Source organism: Dipodomys merriami, unplaced genomic scaffold (genome assembly GCF_024711535.1).
Source record: "Dipodomys merriami isolate MVZ:Mamm:240054 unplaced genomic scaffold, mDipMer1.0.p SCAF_10, whole genome shotgun sequence".
Lineage (NCBI taxonomy): Eukaryota > Metazoa > Chordata > Mammalia > Rodentia > Heteromyidae > Dipodomys > Dipodomys merriami.
The window spans coordinates 892,532-908,458 of record NW_027202271.1 but is presented as its reverse complement, the minus strand read 5'-3'; the positions used below and the strand labels follow the sequence as shown (position 1 = coordinate 908,458).

The window sequence follows — 15,927 nt, the reverse complement described above, 5'->3', positions numbered from 1 at the left end:
GATCATGAGTCTAAGCTAACCTGGGCAGGAATGTTTGTGAGAGTATCATCTGCAATTAACCAGCAGAAAGAGAAATGGAGCTGCAGCTCTAGAGATAGACTGCTGGCCTTGAGCAAAAATGCTAAGGAGTATCCAGGCCTTGAGCTCAAGTCTTAGTACACACGTACACACACACACACACACACACACACACACACACACACACACACGCACACAAACACACACACACAGATAAGACTTAATTAAAATAAGGCTTCTCAAAAAGTAATGTAAGACACTTCCAATATACACTAAATTGCAGACTTCAAAATTTCAATTAGTTGTAGAATTATCTTGTCACTGATGTACCCCTTGAAATGCAGAATTTCCTACTTCCTTGTTTCCAATCTCTAGTTAAAGTGTTACCATATAATGAGATGATTTTCCATGAATAGTTGACTTGAATGTTATCACAGTAGGCCATGGTCCTGTGTAGAATATAATTAAGAATGATTAAATTGACACCAGAGAATAGAAGGTGTTGTAAAAGAGCCTGAAGTAAAAGTACTTCATGTATCAGGACGGGGAACAAATACTTGGATTTTAGTAAACCTCAGGCATTTCTTTTCACTTTTTTGGAGTTTTCGCAATAATGTATGTTAGTATAATATGGTTTCAATAGGGAGAAGTAGAAAAACAAAGGGGAACCCAAAAGTCATTTCCTTACCTAATTGAGACGGGGGCACTGGAAATAGAGTGGGCAGGAAATTCGCTTGAAAAGCTGTCACTATGAGGGTCAGAATGTAACCACGATCAGAAAATATGTTATTTTTTAACTAAAAAAGATGTCAGAGATATTAGTAACAAAGCATCCCTTAAGCCAAACAGTATGTCCTATATGGTCTGTTAATATAATAATATAACCCTAAATACAAAGTCTTTAGCTTAGTGACTCTATTCTTAGCTGTGCAGAGCCTTTTAGCTTGATGCAATCCAATTTGTCAATTCCCTTTCCTATTTGCTGAGCATTTTCAATTCTATTCAACAAGTTTCTTTCTGTGACAATCACTCCTAGTGTTTCTACTACACTTTCCCGTAGTAATTTCAAAGTCTCAAGCCTAATTTTTTTCTGACAGAAGGGGTGTTAAAATGTGGCCCAGAAGAGTGCTATGCCATTTGAAAGCAATATCCTACAGACCCCAAGAAATTAAGGAGCTATGTATACACTGGGCTAACTGCCCAAAGTTTATAAAAGCCTTAATTCTGTTGTTAATATGCTTTTAGCTGAAATAGGTTTAGGGTCTGTTGTACTACACAGAGCCAAAGAGAAAGAGCTTTATTGAACTTCTTCACTATTTTGAGCATCAGATTTAAAGTTATCCCTTGTGAAACTAAGATTATAGTAGTTTTACAAAGCACTTGCTAGAATTGTTTTCCATGACTTTAATCATAAATGTCTTAAAAAGGATCCAAAGTGTAATGACACAAATTTAGTATATCCATAGATAAAATTTAGCAATTTACAAAAGTGTTGTCATTCCTATTGAAACCCATATGACATTTAGGATGTACTTTGGATTCACAGATTTATACCCATACTATCAAGTTCCTATTACAATGAGGAATACACATACACATCACTAAATTAGAGATTGCCAGCGGCATAAACTTGTGTAAAGTTCAGCATTTTAGAAGGCTATGTTACACACTTGAGGCACATGAATACACTTAACTAATACAAGAGCCAGCAACAATTAAGGTCATAGTTACACAAACTGTCATACATCTATAGTAACTTTTCTTTTTCCTTGGAGTAAAATTTAGAATCTTTGGCTAGGTAAGATATAAGCTGACATCACTAATATGGATTCTAATTTTAGATCTCTCCCAAGTTAGATGGAAGAATACCAGTGAACCAAATAGACTTTTCTACTGCACAAGTGCATCTCAAATATACAATGTCCTCAGCTCAGTGTATATTGTGTAAACTGAGAGCGCTTGGCTGCCATCTTGCATGCATTAACTTCCTACACGCAGTACAATTTCTGCATAACACTTAAGTTTGTCCTAGCATAAATAGCCCACATATTTAGTATGGAGTTAAATTCTACTCATTTAATCTTAGGACTTTATGAAGATACAAATCACTCTGACTTAGGCTCATTTTCTAGGTGTAAGTCAGCAGAACGCCTCCTACCCGATCTCAGCTCCGCCTACTAGCTGGTGATACCTGCTAGGCAGGTGGAATACCTCCCACCTCTGCCTCCTGACTGACTGAAGGGTCCATTTTCTCTCTCCCTTGTGGGAGACTTGGCCTTGTCAGCTCAACTGGCAACAAACTGTCTTTGGCTCTGTGTGACTTTGTCCATGTGGTCTTCTCTGTTTACTACTTTTCACTGGTGCTTGACTTGGATAGCTTCCCCCATGGATATTTGTCCCCTTCCCCGGCTTTGGGGGGGGGGGAGTCCTACAAGCTGTCCCGGTCCTTAGCTAGCCCACAGGACTGCCAAGTTGGCATCCGTTTGACTGAACTTTTTCCCACCCAACAGCAGCAGATTTGCCCTCACTCTCCAGCTAAGTGACCATGTACAATAAGCCCAGGGCTGAGAAACCAACTTCAGTAAGGCCACTGGGCCATTATAGAGAGAAAAATCTTGGTGCAAGTTCCAAGCCCCACTCTAGGGGCCAAAGGCTACCGGGCTGAAGGCCAAGGGATTCCACAACTCCAGGTGACCACCCCTTTTGCTGTTTCCTCCCTCCATGTTAGCTGAACAGAGGAGCACTGAGGACACTTGGTATCTGACTCTAGATTCAGCTCTGTGGTTGCTCCCCATGGGAGGGGCACAGTCTAACATTGTTCAGGAGTCTCCTTTGGGTTTGTTTTTTAAACAACCAAAAGACTCTTAAGCTTGAATCAGACATGAATCCTCCTCGGGAGCTTATATACTTATATAATCAGCTTTAGCCTAATATTTGCTGGACCACCATGCTATGTGGCCTGTTTATGGGACACTGGATCCCAATGCTATACAGGACCTATCTAACTCCTGCAAGTGTTCTGGCAAGCCAGCTACTAGAGGCCTTCTCTTTTTTGGATTCTAAATTGTTTCTTTGGTGCTCATGCTCAGTTGGCCAACTTCTCCTAGCCATGAGGCCGCCATCCTATTGCCCAAACTCCTCCTTTGATGCTACAGATGAATCACAGCCATTAGGGTGAAGGCATTATAAGCTCCCACTCCTGCTGAAATAGGTTTAGGGTCTGTTGTACTACACAGAGCCAAAGAGAAAGAGCTTTATTGAACTTCTTCACTATTTTGAGCATCAGATTTAAAGTTATCCCTTGTGAAACTAAGATTATAGTAGTTTTACAAAGCACTTGCTAGAATTGTTTTCCATGATTTTAATCATAAATGTCTTGCTTTCTTCAACCCACCAGTCACGCGTGCACTTGCACCCTCCAAGGTCTATGCTCTCCTCCTTCAGTATCCCCTTTTCCTCGTCAGGCCCCCTGCTTCCCTGATGGGACAAAGATGAGTCCAACCCAGCCTCAGTGAGCCAGCTGCCAGATGACCAACTCGGTGGTGCCCTGGAGGTAGTTGTACATCTAGCAGCAATGTTGGGGCTGCCCTTACCCAGGTCCAGACTCTGGAGCCCACTCAAGGTCAGGTTCTGCCCCTGCTTCCCTTCTCCTCTCATGCAAGTTGACAGGGCCAGAAAGCATATTAGGTGTCCATGTTCCTTTCATACTAACTGATGTATCCTAGATGGAAATGTGCCTGGACTCTTTCTCTTCCAGTCCCACCACCTACATCATGGAGTAGCAGCTTGTTGTCCAGTCCTAGGAGGAATCCTAGCATGATGTGTATGTAATCTTGAGTGGCACACTCCTGCCAGAGTGCACCACCTTTAACATCCCCCCCCCCCCGGCCCTGTACAGGTGCCTTAAAGGAGTTCCCAACAAAGCAGCCCCCTAAACCTGCCCAACACAGTTTCTCACACAGCTTTCACAGACCTGCAAAGTATGCCAAAAGGCCAACCCCAATACCAATGTGCAGCCACCTTTCCAACCCATCAATCCAGAAATGGATTGGCAAGTTGCTTTTACCCCTATGCCAACTGTTCACAGGTACAAGCATCTGCTTGTTCTTGTAGACACCTTTACAGGATGGACAGAGGCATTTCCCACCACCACCCAGAGAGCCTCCTCTTGTGTCCCAGCTTCTTTGGCAGGAAAGAATTCCCCTCTTTGGCCTGCCAGCTTCCTTCCAGATGTTTCATGTCCTGGAACTCGTTTCCTCCATAAGCCAGCACTTGGCTAAGTCTTTGAACACTTCGTGGATCTTTCATATTCCCTATCCCCCTCAGTCCTTGGGGAAGGGGGAACCTGCCAACCGCTCCCTCAAACAGCTCTTGACCAAACTGTCTCTATCCTGAGATTGGTTAAGGCTTTCATCCTTGGCTCTTTTTCGTCTGCAGGTTTTACCCAAAAAAGCCTTTAATACGAAGTGCTTTTGAAGTGATGTATGGCCGCCTACCTTTGCCTTCCTCGTTTCAGGCTTTGGATTCTCTGTTACCCTCCCCAATGCTGTCTTCTCTCCCTCAGCACCTGCCTACTTCTCTTTGGAAATATGCTGACTAATATAGCCCTCTGCCTTCCTTGTCGTCCTCTGAGCCCTCATCAATGCTGGGGACCTAGTGTACATTTCAAAAACACCTGCCACAGGCACCAAGTTCCACCAAGTTTTCTGCTAAGTGGGAAGGACCTTTTCTAGTAACTTTATTCCCACAGCAGTGCAGGTTCAGGGCCATCCACACTGGATTCATCTCTGCCACATCAAACGTCACCTGCATGATCCACCTTCATATACCTCTAACCAACTGGACCCGTCTCTGTGGATAAAACAAGATTGGACACAGTCTTCCTCCAGTCACTGAGGACCCAAAGGACCCTACTCTGGACAAGCAACATGTGTCTAACAGTACAGCCTTGGTCCACTTGGACAGTGCCTGACGCTCCTATTGACTACCTTGCCCCCTCTCAGCAGGAAGTAGCTTTCAAAGAACAGACCCTGGCCCATACTCCCTGCTTGGTACTGTACCTATTCAACAACAAAGTGGGGAATGAAGTCAGTGGAATGCCCCCATCCACACCTAACTTCTGCCCTGCCTACTCACTGGTGGTACCTGCTGGGCATGTAGAATACCTCTCACCTCTAGCCTCCTGGCTGTATAAGGGTCCCCCCTGGGAGACAGACAGGCACCTTTTATACCCTCCCTTGTGGGAAATTTGTCCTTGTCAACTCCACAGACAATAACCCCTTTTTGCTCTATGTGACTTTGTCTACATGGTCTTCTGGTTAGAGTACAACATTTCACTACACATAACTTCCAATTTTCTTTTTTTTTGGGGGGGGGGTCCAGTTGTAGGCCTGAACTCTGGGCCTGCGTGCTGTCCCTCAGCTCTTAAGCTCAAGGCTAGCGCTCTACCACTTGAGCCACAGTGCCACTTCTGCTTTTTTTTTTTTTTTGCTCATGTGGTGCTGAGGAATCGAACTCAGGGCCTCAGGCAGGCAAGGCAAGCGCTCTACCACTGAGCCACCTTCCTAGCCCCCAATTTTCTTATTTCTTACATTAAAAATTATCTTAAATGATCTTAAATTTAAAAGGAAAACAAGAGAAATAAATGTTATTATTTTATTTATTCAAGAAAGAATATTGAACATATTACAGTATAGTTCACTGAAAAAGTTGACATGTGATATTCTATACATCCTCTATAATGCTGTATTCTTCTTTTAGAATTACAATTCTGTACCCCATTTGGAAAGTGTTCTGCAATTACACATAGCTCCAATTGTTAACGTCACTTTTTTTCTTTTAGCAAAAATTCAATATTCAGAAACTTTTCTTGTTTTCTACACTTTTGACGATTGTCTAATCTCAATATCCCCACTGTGGCATTTTAATACTCAAGAAAATTTCTTATTATTGGTCCAGTTTAGTACATTTTGAAAATGCAAATGACTACACAGCAATGTACCAACATATAATATGAAATTATTAATATCACCTATGTGATATTATGTAAAAATGAAGTTTATGAATCAACATATATTAAATTATTCCATTAATTACTATTGGTGCTATGAAATAGTAATATGAACTGAGGGCATTGCTGCCCACCTTTCTTTGTAAAGGATTGACTCCTTGTAATAACCCTCACCTGGGCCTCTTCCCAGGAACCTATGGATTCTTAATGTCTCTAGATATGAGCCACCTCCTAGCAACCTCGGCTCTGTCTGTCCTACAGTTACTCCCTTTTCCCACCACCCTATTACATTGAAACTCTCATGCCCATAGTATCTTTTGGAGGAGAGTAGCTCCTTTTTTTTTTTTTTGTGGGAAATGGGGCTTGAATTCTGGGCCTGGGCGCTGCAGCCCCAGTCATTCATTAGATGATAATGATATCATATGCATCATATGTTTCTGGCTTATAGAAGAAAGGGAGGCAGGACTCTTCGCCCCCGTTTGTGCGCTCTTGCTGGGGCTGGATGGCAGGCAGCAGGGGCACAGGAGGCTCTATATTGGGGCTCTCCAGAGGCCCAGGTGCCCCAGCCTCTTCAAGGATAGGCTTCAAATTTTCTTGAAGATGCACATCTTCACAGCCTTGCTGCTCCTCCCTGAGCTCCGTCTTCAGGGGGACTGAGAGGTCTGAGGGGGCCTCGGCAGCAGGGGCCTGGGCGGCTGCCAGCATCCTGTCCTGGCACTCTGTGCTCTCCCCTGTAAGGCGCAGCAGCAGCTCCTTCAGCTCCTTCCTCTTCCTCCTCTTCTCCTGGGACAGCTGGCTCACACACTGTTCTTTCTCCTGACACAGCTTCTCCAGGACTTCTAGCTGTTCCTTGTACAGCACGATGGTCTCTTCCATGGTGGTCAGGTGTTGGGTCAGCTGGCTGCAGCGATGGTGGAGGTCGTCCACGTGACTCTGGGGGTGCCCCTTGCCGGCCAGGTCTTCAGGGAAGCAGATGTGCAGCTGCTTCTTGGGCGCCTGTGTGTCCTGCTTCCTCTTGCTGAACAGCCTGTGGATGCAGCACTGGGGGAAGGTGGCCTGGCTCTCCAGCTTTCTCTGGCACTGGGCTGCCAGCTGACTCAGGCACCCGCAGCGGGCCTGCTGCTCCTGCAGCTGTCGGCTCATCCTCGCCTTCCTGCCTTCTGCGATGGACAGTGCGTCCATGTAAAAATCCCACATGCTCTGCGGGTTGTCTACGTCCTCTGGGACAGTCACATCATGGGGAGTCGTCTCCTCACCCTTGTCTTCTTCTTGGCTCAGGCCTTCATCTTCCCTGGGGAAAGCCAGGGCGCACAGCTGGGCCCGCAGCTGCGCATTCTCCTGTCTTGTTGCTTCCAGACACTTCAGAGTGTCCTGTAACTTCTCCCTTTCCACCTGGGCCAGCAACTTGCTCTGCACCTGCTCCTGCTTCAGCTGCTCCAACAGATGGCTCTGATTCAACAGGTGCTGCTGCAGGGCCTCCTTCTCTGACATCAGCTGCTGGCTGGTGGCCTTGTGCTGTTTGCAGGTGGCGCTCAGCTCCTGCACCTGGGCCAGGTACTTGTCATGCAGCTCCTGCAGATCTTCAGCTGCTTGGCGCTTGAACTCAGCCACATCTTTTCCTTCTTTGAATTCCTCCTCCAGCTCATGCAGCTTCGCCTGCAGGGTTGTCTTCTCCTGCTGCTCTGTGTGCAGGATGCTGGCGAGCTCCCCCTTCTCAGCGCTCAGCCCCTGCAAGGCATCCTGCAGCTGGGCCAGCTCTTCTTTTAGCTGGCGGTTGTGCACCAGCGTGCGTTTCAAGGTCTCCTGTTCCTTCTCCATGGTCTCCAGGATCTTGCGCCAGTCCTCGGCATGCTGTGCCCATTCCTCAGCCTTCTTTTCCAGTATCCACAGCCGCTGCTGCTGCTCCAGTTCTGGAGACTGAGGCTCTGGTTCTCCTCCACCTGGAGGTGAAGTTGCTCCTCCAGGGTCTTGAGCTCCTTCTGCAACTGCAGGGTGTGGGCCTGCAGCTGCTGCTCAGCCTGAGCTGGCCCTGCAGGCGGCTGTGGGGGCGGCAGCTCTGACAGCTGCTCTCTCAGCTCCACCAGCTTGCTCTCCAGCTCCAATACCTGCCTCACCCCTTGCTCTTTCTCCTCTCTCAGCTGGCTCACCTGCTCTAGCAGCTGCTGCACTTTCTCCTTCCCCATGGAGCTCTCCAGCCTCAGGTCCTCCGCAACTTGCCACCAACTCCTTCATGTTGTTGAGTTGGCTTTCCAACTCTGCCCGCTCCACTAGTGCCTCTTGGAACTTGTGGATTTGCATTTTCATGTCGGCCTTCTGTGTCAGGAGCACTTCCAGCCTCTCCTGCAGCTCGGTGTTCTCGTCCTCCAGGTCTTCGTAGCTTCTGGCCTTTTCCTGGAGCTGCAGCTTCACGCGATTCAGGGCTTTCATGAGCTCTAAGTTATTGTGCTCAGTCTCATTCTGCGTGGTGTTGACTGCAGACAATGTTGTTTCGAGTTCTGTTACGCGCTGCTGTGCAGCCTGCAGGCAGCTGGTAAGACCCTCCTGCTCCAGTGCTCTTTCATCGGCCTCTTGCTGCTTGTGGGCCAGGGCAGATTGTAATTCTGATTTTTCTCTAATCAGCATCTGTATCGACAGCTTGTGCTGCTCCAGCTCTGCTTTCAGGGCTTCGTGCACACAGGCCATCTTCTGATTGTCTTTCCCCTGTTGATCCTGCAGCTCTTTCATTTCCTGCTTCAGTTTTTGGATCTCAATGCAGAGCTGCTGCTTTTGTATTGTGCTGGAGTCCAGGGCAAGCACCAGGTGTTGGTTGTGTCTCTCCAGGTCCTTGGTGTTATTGGGACCTGTGACGCTCTGGACCCTGGCAGCTGTGACAGTGCCCAGGGGAGGGGGAGGCTCAGGGTCTGCGTGGTCTTGGGCTGCACCCTTGAGTAAAGGACAGTCCCCAGCGGTGTTTGTCTTGGGGTTACCTCCCTCTTTCATTTTCCTCTTCTTGGATTCTGCAGGTCTAGCAGGACCATTCCTCTGCTGGTATTGTTGCAGTAGTTTCCTTCCTGCAGCTACTTTTTTCTCTCTTTTTTTCTCAGACATCCCAGCACTGGGACGGCGAAGGTGGGGGGGCCACATTCCCAGGCTGTCTAAAAATCAACTCTGTTCTATCAGTAGTAACTCTGTCTACCTCCAACTATTTCTTCAAAATTACCTCAATTCGCACCAACCACCTCTACCTCCTTCAACTTCTGTAGTGGTATGAGCCAATAGAGGGGATCCCAGTGCTACTAGGCAGCATGGAATGTGGGCGTGGCCTCAGTTCTTATATCCCATTGGTCAGAGAAACATGAAAAAATTGGAGGTGTGGCCAGAATCTGCTCATCCAGGCAGAACAGCCAAAGTCCAATAACAGCTGCACCTGCAGTCCCCCGTATCTAGCCCCACCTAGATCGGGAACAGTTAGGGAAAAGCTTTAGCTGGGAACCTGCACATCCCACAATTCTAGTCCCAGATGATCCTGTGTTAAAGACATTCATGACAAGGGCTCAGGAGGTGGCATCCCAGGATTCAGGTGGTGACTAATAAAGGGACCACAGGAACAGTGAATCACTGTAGAGTTCCTTTCCTCATTTACAACTTGGTTCCAAATATATCTGTCTTAGAAATGTCTCCCTTAGGGCTAATTGGATTGGCCAAGTTCATCTTTCCCTGTAAGTTCATATCCTGTATCACCCATAATCGCCTCTCTGGAGTTCACCCCATCCTTGTTCTAATCCTTTGATGCCTTCTTGTGGCTTTTAAGATGGCCTCCTGGAAATCAGTGAAACACTGCATAGTTTGCTAACAGAAGGTATCTGCAAGACCAAGATTCGAACCCAGGCAATCAGAAGTCAGAAAGACTCCACCTCCAGTGAGGGAGTAAAAAGTGAAGCGGGGAGTATATGTCCAATGATAGAATTCTAGCCAAGCAAGCAATCCCATTAGTTCAATCCCCTGAGTTCAAGCCCTGGAGTCTCTAAAATTAATCAGAAAAAAAGACAGGAAAATACTCGTTTACAGCTCTAAATTTAAATACTAGCAAGCTTTCATGCATCAAAACTTCTAAGATTATCCAATCTCTGGTAACTCATGCATGTAATTCTAGCTAATCAGGAGGCTAAGATCTAAGGATTGTAGTTCAAAGCCAGCCATGGCAGGAAAGCCTGTGAGACTCTGATCTCCAATAAACTAACCCAAAACTACAACTGAACCTGGGTCTCAAGTGCTAGAGTGATAGCTTTGGGGAAAACAACCTTAAGGACAGTGCCTAGGCTCTGAGTTCAAGCCCCAGGACTGGCATACAACATGTTAAGTGTATAATGTACATGGTGGGTACACCTGAAGTACCTAGTCAGGAGGCAGAGGCAGGAAGATTATTCTCCATCCCAAAATGGAAGAACTATGAGAACTTATGGGAGAAACCAACTACAAGCAAAATGACTGGGCCTATGAATGAAGTATGTTTGTCTCCTATTCTATCTCCAGTAATACCTAAATAAACTTGAAACTTCTATTTCCTTTAGAATAATAATTGGACACATTAATTTTTTTCTTCAGCACAGGTTTCAATCCCTAGAGGAGCTATACCAATGCCATATTCTTAGTCCATTTCCACTTACTGTCTTACCTTTTACTTCTTTTCTCTTTGTGCTGGTATTGTGGTATAAAAGCAAGGCCTTGAACTGTCACTAAGCTTTTCTATTCACAGCTGGTACTCTACCACTTGACTCACACTTTTCTTCTACCTTGTTTTCCTGGTTAATTAGAGTGTAGGGTTTCTCAGTGTTTTCTGCCATGGCTGACTCTGAATGGTGATTCTCCAGTCAAGACCTCCTGGTATCTAGGTTTGCAGGAGTTGATCTTAACTTGACCTGGCTTGATCTTTGAAAATTTTGTTTTCTTCAAGTAGAAACTGAGATGCAGCACAACATCCTTTCTGGATTTAAGATAGATAAATGAAACACTTCATTTTGATAGAATGGAAAGACTGTCAAGAGTTAAGATTGTTCTAAATAAGCATTTAGAAGTAGAGGGGTATGCCAGAGACACAGATTCGTGTGACCCCAACTAAGGATTCGTATGCTGTGTGAGGTTTATGTATGATGGCAAACGAGGAGAATGTTCCTCCCTAACCCTGGCAAAGGTCACAGTACCCAGTGGCAGCCTCAAGGCTGGAATGAGGAAGCTCTTTCCCTATCTGGACATAGGTCTCGATGCCTGGCCACGACCTTGGGAGGACATGGGGAAAGTGCCCTTTGTACTCCTCCAAACAATTCCATGAAACAAGGCCTCAAGATCCCTTTGTGTTTTTTAATAGAGCACACCTGCACCTTGCTTTCTCTTTAGTATCTTTGATCACATGAACTGCTCCACCTTTGTTTTCAATTCTGCCTGCTCACTGATGAAAGGTTCTTAACTTTTATTGTCTTCATTCCCCCAAAATTGCTTAAGGTTAACTTTCTGTCCTATGATTGTCCCATGACCACAGACTTACTTTCTATGTCCCAATGCTGTATATAAGCATATGATGTTTTAATAAACTTTGTCCATACCCGTGTGGGGTGTTCCACTTTCTCCCTACCAGGTGATACATTCCCAGGTCTCACTGTGTGAACAACAACAGGAGTACAAATTAATAAAACTTTAAGAAGGACAGTCATGTTATAGCTCTTCAAATGCTTTTCTAATTCTACTAGACCTGAGAACTTGAACTGAGAGAAAATTCCAAGAATGAAAAAGAAATAAACAAGTGAAAGTGAAATAGTTACCTAATCAGAAATAAAGGTGAAATGAAAAAAGTCTTAGCCAGGGGCTGGTAGCTCATTTATGCTTTGAGGTTTATAGTTTTGAGCCAACCCAAGAAGAAAAGTCCTTGAGACTCATCTCCAATTAACCACCAAAAGGCAAAAATGGATCTGTGGCTCAAGTGTTATAGTGTTAGCCTTCAGCAGAAAAGCTCAGGTACAACAGACAGACCCTGAGTTCGAGCTTTAGGATAAGTGTTCATACATGCACGTACTCTCATGCATGCGCGCGCGCACACACACACACACACACACACACACACATACACACACACAGAGCTAAAGAGGAAACTCTGGAACTCAGGGAGGGAAGGATCTGCAAGAGTAGAAGGACAATGGCAGCTGTGCTAAAGCAAATGTGAGCTTACCAATGTAACCTTGCTTCCTAAACCTGGGCCTCTGCAGTTGCTCAGTAACCATCTTCCTTTCTTTCCACATGCCTTGATCCTACCATGTAGGGATGGCTTTGATATTCAGTTATTAATCACATTTCAGATGTCAGCAGACTTGAAGCTGCCTCCCAACTTTTATTCTCCTATGCAGAGATCGGTGTCACCCACCCCACCTGTCCAAGTACAATGTCTAAAGAAGACCACATTTTCTATTGGTCGCGTACTGGGATCTGCACTCTAGGCTTCATTCTGGACAGGGAGAAGCTCTATCACTGTGCAACACTCTCTCACTCTCTTTGGTTATTTTTCATATATGTTCCCTGGGCTGACCTGTTTTAACCTCGACCTGTTTATACTTTCTACCATAACTGAGATGTCAGACATGTACTACCACATCTAACTTTTGTTGTCAAGATGGGGTCTTGTGAAGTTCTTTCTCTTGGCTGGTCTAGAAACATTGTCCGTCTGATCTCAGCTTCCTGAATAGCTGGCATAAGAGCCACATAACAGTAAACACAGTTATTGAGGTGTGGTTGCATGAATTCTTTGTCCAGATTGGCCTCAAACCATAATCCTTTAATTCTGATTCTCAGTTGGCCAGGATTATAGGTATATGCCTAGACGGTAAAGTTTGCTTATTTTTCTTATTTTTCTCCTTGGCTTTTTGTGTAGTACTAGAGTTTGCACTAGGGACTTGGATGGCAGGCCCTTAAAGAATTATCTCCTGCCCAGAGAAAACTTCAAACCTCCATCTCTACCTTGGGAATTTAATCCAAAGAAATGTTCAAAAATATGATCAGTAATCTCTTATACATGTAGTTGTCATTTTAAAATTCCTTAAGTACATGAAGAATATCTGAGCCACCATTAAGTAAATTCAGGCTTAATACTTCATTGACATTATTGTTTTTTGTTTTGTTTTGTTTTGTTTTTGTCGGTCGTGGGGCTTGAACTCTGGGCGTGGGTGCTGTCTCTGCACTCTTCAGCTCAAGGTGAGCACTCTACCAATTGAGCCACAGCACCACCTCCGGTTTTCTAGTGGTTTATTGGAGTTAAGAGTCTCATGGACATTCCTACCTGGGCTGCTTTGAACCGTGATCCTCAGATCTCAGCCTCCTGAATAGTTAGGATTACAGGCATGAGCCATTGGTCCCTGGCACATTACTGTTTTTATCAAGCATCTTATTATCCTTTAGGTTGCTGTAACTGAACACCACACCCTGGGACATGTCTAAAGGAATGTATTCCTTGTGGCTCTTGAGGCGGACAAGGCCAAGGCTCAGGAACCACAGCTGCTGAGGGCCTTCCTGCGGCATCATTTCTTGGAAGAAGAAAAGGTCATAACCGGAGAGGAAGAATTTCTTGGAAAGAGAAAGGGTCAGAACCAGAGAAGAAATGAGCCCAAGGACACAAGGAGGCTGATTAACCCAGTCCTGTGCTGGTGACATAATGAATTTGAACAGGCAGAGCCCTCACAACCCAGTTACCTCACAATACACTCACTTCCCCATGCTGTGGCATTGGGAATTCAGTTGCTGATGCATAAACTTTGGTGGGCATATTCAGCCTACAATGTGATGAAAACACGTTTCTTCTATCTTCCTTTAAAACGTCTTGATATTTTTATTAAATAGAAATGGAACCACAAACTAGAAGAATGAAAGACAAACGTTAATTGGGTGACGCTGAATGGTAAAAATCATGATGAGCTTTGATTTAGAAATGTGTAGTTATTTGGTACTTTCCTAGCATTAAGATTAGAAACTAAGGGCTGGGAAGTTGGCTCAGTGGTAGAGCGCTCGCCTTGCATGCTTAACACCCTGGGTTCGATTCCTCAGCACCACGTAAGCAGGAAAAAAAAAAAAAGCCGGAAGTGGCGCTGTGGCTCAAGTGGTAGAGTGCTAGCCTTGAGCTGGAGAGCTGAGGGACAGCGCCCAGGTCAAGAGTTCAGGCCCCACGACCGGACCCCCCCCCCAAAAAAAAAAAAGATTAGAAACTAAGCCAGGCACTGGTGGCTCAGGGCTGTAATCCTACTTACTCAGGAAGCTGAAATCTGAAGACAATAGTTCAAATCCTGCCTAAGCAAGAAAGTCTGTGAGCCTCATATCACTGGTTAACTATCAAAAAGACAGCAGTAGAGATATAGATCAATGTAGTATGCTCAAAAAACCCCTAAGAAACAGCACTCTGACCTAAATTCAAGCCCCAATTCTAGCATAAAAATGAAAGAAAAAAGATTAGAAACTATATTCTTTTTATAACATAAACCATACTCAAAAAATAAAATAAAAACTAGAAAAGCAAAAAAGAGCATCAATATTTGCGGGAAATTCAAGAATGTAACATTTATTTCCTGTCAAATCCAAATAAGTTTAAAATAATTCACTGTTGTTTAAAATTTCACATTTAGTAACATATTTCTTGGTAAATATTTTATATATTTTCAAGATAAAAATAAATGAAATGTAAGTACTAATTCTAATGGACATTAGAGTAATGGAAGTCTATTTTCCTTTTCTGCCTGTTGTGAGATTTGAACATAAGGCCCAAGGTTTCTTAGCTGGTGCACTACCATTTGGTCATGCCTTTAGTCTGACTTTGGTTGGATATTTTGGGGACTGAGTCTTGCAAACTTCCATCAGATGGATGCACAATTGAATTCCGGAAGACCTTTGAAAAAGTATTGACACCCATACACCTCAACCTTTACCCTGATACAAAAAAAGAAAGGATCATTCTATGAAGCCAGCATTATATTCATCCCAAACAAGGCATGGTCCCAAGGAAAAAAGAGAACTATAGACTAATCTCTTTGATGAACATAGACACAAAGCTCCTTATTATTTGCTAACTGAATTCAACAATTAATCAAAGAATTCATTCATGAAGATCAAGTCTCCTTCAGCCCAGCGCTGCAAAACTGGTTCAATATATGTAAATCAGAGTCTAAGAATGAACTCTGATAACAATTGAAAAAAGAGAAATTCTCAGTGTAGTTACTGTAGTGTACTCCTATCCCAATAAAATTGTAAAATTTTGTAGTCAGAATATAAATTGATGATAAAATTATGATAACAATCTATCCCATTTTAATTTTGCTTTACAATTTTCAAGTTCTGTTTATATTTTCATAAAAATCTCTCCAGCAAAGTCAAACTTACATGTAAACTGTAAATAACATAAATATATACTTGAAAAAGGCAAAATAGAAACATTGAGAAAAAATCCAAATATTTAAAGACAAAAAAGACTTGATACTTGCCATGTTACTAAATTTCAGAGTCTTGTTAATGTTTTACCAACAGGACCAGATATATTGCAAAGAAGAAAAAAGAACCATGAAACCAGGTACCAGTAGCTCATGTCTATAGTCCTAGCTTCTCAGGTGGCTGAGATCTGAGGATCAAGGTTCAAAACTAGTTCAGACAGAAGAGTCTGTGAGACTCTTTTATCCAATTAACCACCAAAAATCCCATATGGAGCTGTGGTTCAGATGACAAAGCACCTAAAATAGTCAAGTGAGAACGTGAGGCTCTGAGGAAAGCCCCAGCACTAGTGTGCATGCACACATGCACATGCACACCCACACCCGTATAGAAAAACTCAAGTAATTTTATATTTCTAAGTGGTGATACAATAAAATCATGAATTTCTAAATGTGAGATAGACACTATGA

General features: G+C 44.1%; 1 protein-coding gene across 1 annotated transcript; it reads right to left on the bottom strand.

The window, feature by feature from the left end:
* Positions 1-6,430: 6,430 nt before the first annotated feature.
* Positions 6,431-9,115, bottom strand: LOC138835943 (golgin subfamily A member 2-like). The gene is made up of 2 exons (XM_070034514.1): positions 8,176-9,115; positions 6,431-8,013 (listed from the first exon to the last, which is right to left on the bottom strand). Exons 1-2 carry the CDS (start codon positions 9,113-9,115, stop codon positions 6,431-6,433), a joined length of 2,523 nt encoding a protein of 840 aa, XP_069890615.1.
* Positions 9,116-15,927: the final 6,812 nt, after the last annotated feature.

Bases quoted from the DNA above. Each gene is read 5' to 3' on its own strand.
- LOC138835943 (XM_070034514.1), bottom strand. From the start codon at position 9,115: ATGTCTGAGAAAAAAAGAGAGAAAAAAGTAGCTGCAGGAAGGAAACTA. The intron at 8,014-8,175 runs GTGAGCCAGCTG...CACACCCTGCAG, and splicing joins TGCAGCAGCTGCTAGAGCAG to TTGCAGAAGGAGCTCAAGAC.